Source organism: Nelumbo lutea, chromosome 5, assembly GCF_056320005.1.
Source record: "Nelumbo lutea isolate HS-2025 chromosome 5, American lotus-T2T, whole genome shotgun sequence".
Classification (NCBI taxonomy): domain Eukaryota; kingdom Viridiplantae; phylum Streptophyta; class Magnoliopsida; order Proteales; family Nelumbonaceae; genus Nelumbo; species Nelumbo lutea.
Genome location: NC_142688.1, coordinates 22,479,703 through 22,484,583, shown reverse-complemented (window position 1 = coordinate 22,484,583; position 4,881 = coordinate 22,479,703). Strand labels below are relative to the sequence as shown.

At 40.6% G+C, this 4,881-nt stretch overlaps 1 protein-coding gene across 1 annotated transcript; it reads left to right on the top strand.

Moving 5' to 3' along the window:
* The first annotated feature begins 1,015 nt into the window (after nt 1–1,015).
* HB40 (homeobox protein 40) lies at nt 1,016–3,259 on the top strand. Its single transcript, XM_088945970.1, has 3 exons — nt 1,016–1,277; nt 1,376–1,683; nt 2,978–3,259. The coding sequence occupies exons 1-3, from the start codon at nt 1,181–1,183 to the stop codon at nt 3,194–3,196; spliced, it is 624 nt and encodes a 207-aa protein (XP_088802096.1). The 5' UTR covers nt 1,016–1,180; the 3' UTR covers nt 3,197–3,259.
* Nucleotides 3,260–4,881: the final 1,622 nt, after the last annotated feature.

Genomic DNA, 4,881 nt, shown 5'->3' with positions numbered 1-4,881 from the left:
CTCTTTTCATCCCCTCCTCACTCGGCTCTCCGCTCCGGTGCACTGGGTTGAACTTTTTATTTGACCAAAATACCCCCACTAACCCGGGTCAGCTTTGTCTCAACTCCCCCCCCACCCCACCCCTTGTCTTGTCCTTGAATTTTTGATTGTTGTGATGAAGAGTTATTTCAAATTTCCAATCCAAGAGCAGGAATATAATAACCCTTCATGGCCAATGGCCCACAAAAGGGGTTTCACTTTCAGTCTCTCACCCTTCTCGACCCACCCACGAGACCACTTGAGCTAAGGGTATTTTGGTCATCTTAGAGACAAAAAGAAGGAGAGAGAGAAGCGGAATGAAAGAGAGACTACCACCCCATTGGACAACAAAGGATGACTACAAGTTCTAATCCAGAGGTCATCCGTACGTCATGATTTAGAACTTCGAGGTGGTTAGGTTCGGGATCCCAACCCCACCTCCAAACCTTTCTTTAATATTGTGGTTTTCTCTCACGCCGATCCCTGTCCTCTTTCGTCTTTTCACCCTCTTGATGCCAGCCTAACCTTACAACTACGATGGCTTTTACCACTGGAGGTCAAAATAGGAAGAAAAAAATATTTGCAGCTCTTGCTTCAATAGTTCAATAATCAATATTCATTCATTTAATTATTTTATACTTTATTCTATTTTATTGCCTTGATGGTCATCACATCAGGAAGCTTGTTTACGTACTGCCCACTACGCCATCCTCCTTTTTTTTCTGCTTCCCAAATTGCCCTACTAGGCATTCTTTTCTGTTTCTCTAGAAGGAGAATATTGCATTAACATGCTTTTGTCCTCAGGTGACAGGTTGTAAAATGACCGAAACACCCCTTTAGCGTCACCCAACACAGAAAAATGTCATTATGCACCCAAGGGCATTTAAGGTCCTTTAAGCCCCTTCTCAACCCGTGCCATAAGGTGTTAATTAAACGAAAGCCAAGGGTGATTTCGTAACTAAGGCACTATAAATATCGTTTCATGCTGTTTGCTCTTACGCCATCCATTCCCTCAGTTCCCCTGGTAAAGGAAAAAAGGGTCGCCATTAAAGCCTGTGGAGAGCTTAGTGTGTAAGCAAGATTGCAAACAAGTAACTTGAAAAGAACAGAAAAAAGGATTAAAGCAGAGAAAAACCCAAAAGAGCAGGAACAAGGGAAGAGGATGACAAGCAATTTGAATTCTCAAGTTGACGATCAAATGCTGCTCATCTCTCAACTCTATCCTAGCTTATATGCTCAAGTGGTTCCAGTAGTAGAAGGTCAGTAGCTAGCTTGATAGATGAATACACACTGTCTTCTTCTTCTTCTTCTTCTTCTTCTTGGTCGTAAACTCATTTGATCTTGTGGGTGCGTGTAGGAGAAACAAGACCACGTCGAAGGCGAAAGAAGAACAAAGGAGAATCCACCAACGTCGGAGCCAGGAAGAGGAAGTTGAGCGCCGAGCAAGTTAGCCTTCTGGAGATGAATTTTGGTAGTGAACATAAGTTGGAGTCGGAGAGAAAAGACCGACTTGCTTCGGAGCTTGGATTAGATCCCAGGCAAGTTGCTGTGTGGTTTCAAAACAGAAGGGCTCGATGGAAGAATAAGAAGCTGGAGGAAGAATACTCCAAGCTGAAGACAGCACACGAAAGTGTAGTCGTGGAGAAATGCCGACTTGAAACAGAGGTCCATCTCTTTCCCTCCCTCTCGTATTTGTTACAACTTACAATACGGTTCGTAGATATTTCTGACTCTGATCTTAGCTTTCTTGACTCACCCCATTAATGATCCATTCATTCATAGTTGACGTGACGCTTCAATATATAATTATGTGTTAACTAGTAATGTTTTTCGTTAATTCATCCATCCAGCGATGAGATGAAGATGTGTTCCTCCTCTAACATTCTTTTACCATTGCGTGCGAGTCACCGTCTCTGTTTCTGTGCTTCTGTGAGCTGTGTAATGTAAGGCTTCCATGTTTATTTGCAAGAGAAGGTTTTAATTGGAGGAACCAATAATCAATGGCCTCTAAATTTCTTCTTTCTCTCCCCCTTTTTCTTCTAAGCAGCTTTCCCTTCGTCAACTTACTCTAGAGAGAGAGAGAACAAGAACTGTTAGTCGTAATTTGCACGCATACCATAAAAAAATGGGTAAAGAAAAGAAAACCTTTGCCAAGATGTACGTATACATACATTATCCTGATTGGCTCAGCTCCCTGCTTCCCTCGCAGGCAATGAGCTCGTTTGCAGAAGCTGCTTTTGTTTTTGTAGAGCTTCGGGGAGGAGCTTCTACTGAACCAATCAGGGTGGTGCAAATGTTCTTAGAATTTAGTTTCTTAATCGATGATGATGATCATCATCATGCCTTTTCATGGAAGAATGCAAACTGATTGGGCAAACGACGACAACTGATAAACATGTCCCCACACATTCAATCCTTATCAGTCCGTACAAAGTTGCTTAGTTAAGGTGGTAGGTATTGGAATCAGTAGCTGCATGATCGATCTCTGGGCTGTGCAGGCAAATCGACAGCATGCAGCTGGATCAAAGCTTATCTGAGAATGGTTTATTTGTTAAAATAGCTGTTAAATGTGCACTAATGCTGTATATTTTAGCACCTCTGTGGTACACATGCACGTGGATACAACCATTGATGGTCCCACCATGAAGATTCTCTCAAATGTAAGGACTGAATTTAGTCTGATGAGATAATAAACAAGCATTAATACTGTAAGCTGTTAGCAATGGTTGACGCTGTTGCTGTTTGAGCCTCAGAATCAGATTTTTTGCTTTTTGATTTCATTTGTACTACTAAATGCATTAAGTGTTGGATACTTGGTGGACCCACAGACAATAAATAAGATTAATTTAAATTATCCTTCAAGGGTATTCTCCCTACTTGCAATATATATTTCCTCTGGCTTCCATATAACAAAATGAAAGTTGCTTAGTTTAATAATTGAGAATTTTATTGGTTACAGGTACTAAAGCTCAAGGAGCAGCTTTCTGAGGCAGAGAAGGAGATACAAAGGCTCTCAGAGCGCTCAGATAGGGTCTCAAGCAGTAGCCCAAGTTCTTCTTTTTCTATGGAAGCAGACCCACCTTTTCTAGGAGAATTTGGAGTGGAGGGATTTGATAACCCTCTTTACATACCTGAGAATTATATTCATGGCATGGAATGGGGAAATCTGTATTTGTGATTGTTGATTTTATCATGTAGATATGTATTAACCCCTCTATTAATGTAAATTAATTATCTTCTACTTCTAGGCTTCCTTCCATGTCTTCTGCTCTTGTCACTGATCAATGCGACCAGATGAAATTCTTACTACTGGAGATGATTTATCTCTTTTCTAGCTTGGACCACATTCTGTGTAGAAATGGATCCAGCAGCAAGATACAACCCACTACTTAAATTTTGAAGAATATATGGAAAATGACTCTGGTGATCTAAGCTGTTAGAGTGAAAGGTCTCATAACAAATCTGTCTTTTATTGTACGTGGAAAACGGCATCCATGTCTTTTGCTGTGTGGTGGTCCTATCCGGAAAATAAGCCATCCTCACAACTAGCACCTGAGCAGCCAAAATTGGTGGACCCATAAATATATTCACCATCTATTTTGTCTTGATTCTTAAAAAAAAAAAAAACAAATGCAAATTGGAAAAAAAAACAAGAAAATGCAAAGAACCTTGCCTTTGCTTTCCATGTACAGAAGTTTCCTTATATCAACATCTCTCACCCCACCCACTTCCATTTCCCACCAGAACTGGAAAAGGGTTTATTGTGGCAGAACAGAAGCGTATCAGTTCTTGGGTGGGCCTCAATTGAAAATGCTCCTTCTCTAAGGAGATTCTGGTATTATTGTTAGCAGGACAGCAGACTATATGGCTATCTTCAGCTGAACCTTAAATTGTAGGGATTCATTCTTGATAGGATGATGTGTTGGCTGTTGGGGCGAGTCTCTCTCTATAGTATAGCCACCCAGGATTATTTTGTTTATAGGTCGCCTGGGAACAGACACGGAAGCTTTGGAAGAAATGGTATTCGTACATGGGTCTATAGTCGTTCATATGTGTGTGATGTGAAGAAGCCTAATATACCCATGACCCATCAATCCTACACAGAAAAAGTTCCAACCCAGCACCTTCCACTTACTGGTAACAGTCAGCTTTTGCAGACACCTTGTGCTGTTGGCACCTGGTGACTGAAGTTGTCGGAACAAACTCTGTTCAATTTACAGACTCTACAGGTAGAGTGAAGAAGAGAGAAGAGACAGTACTCAAATAGTACATCTACAAGATGAAAGCTTTGTCTTTACCCCAGAAGCCCAGAACCTGCTAGCTCACTCATGAGTAAGGTACGCTACGAGCTGGAGCGTGAAAGATCAATGTTCACACGCAGAAAGCATCCATTGAATTGTATGCACCAATTAACGGAAGTGCCATCAACCCAAAAATAAGATAATAATCAAGTGCCCCGTCTGTCATTATCCTCCATTGTATAACCAAAAAATAAAAATAAAACTGAATTTGCAAATGCTATGAGGTTAGATCCATACTAATTTCCTGAAAATTACTACTTTTTTTTTTATATATATAGACATAACTAACTGCAACTAAGGGTGTCAATTGCACTGGATTTGATCCAATCCAATTCAGTCCAATGTGAGTCCATTACAAATGTACCAGGTCCAATCCAATTCAATAAATATTTGACCATTTTGGGCTGGTCCACTTCAACGTCTGGACCGTCCAATCTGTTCAAGTTTATTTTAATTTAGATTAATTCTAATCAAAACCTGGTCCTTCGGCACCTATATTCTTATCTTGTATCAATGGACTAAATATTGGCTCAATCCAACCCAATCCAATATAAATCCGTTA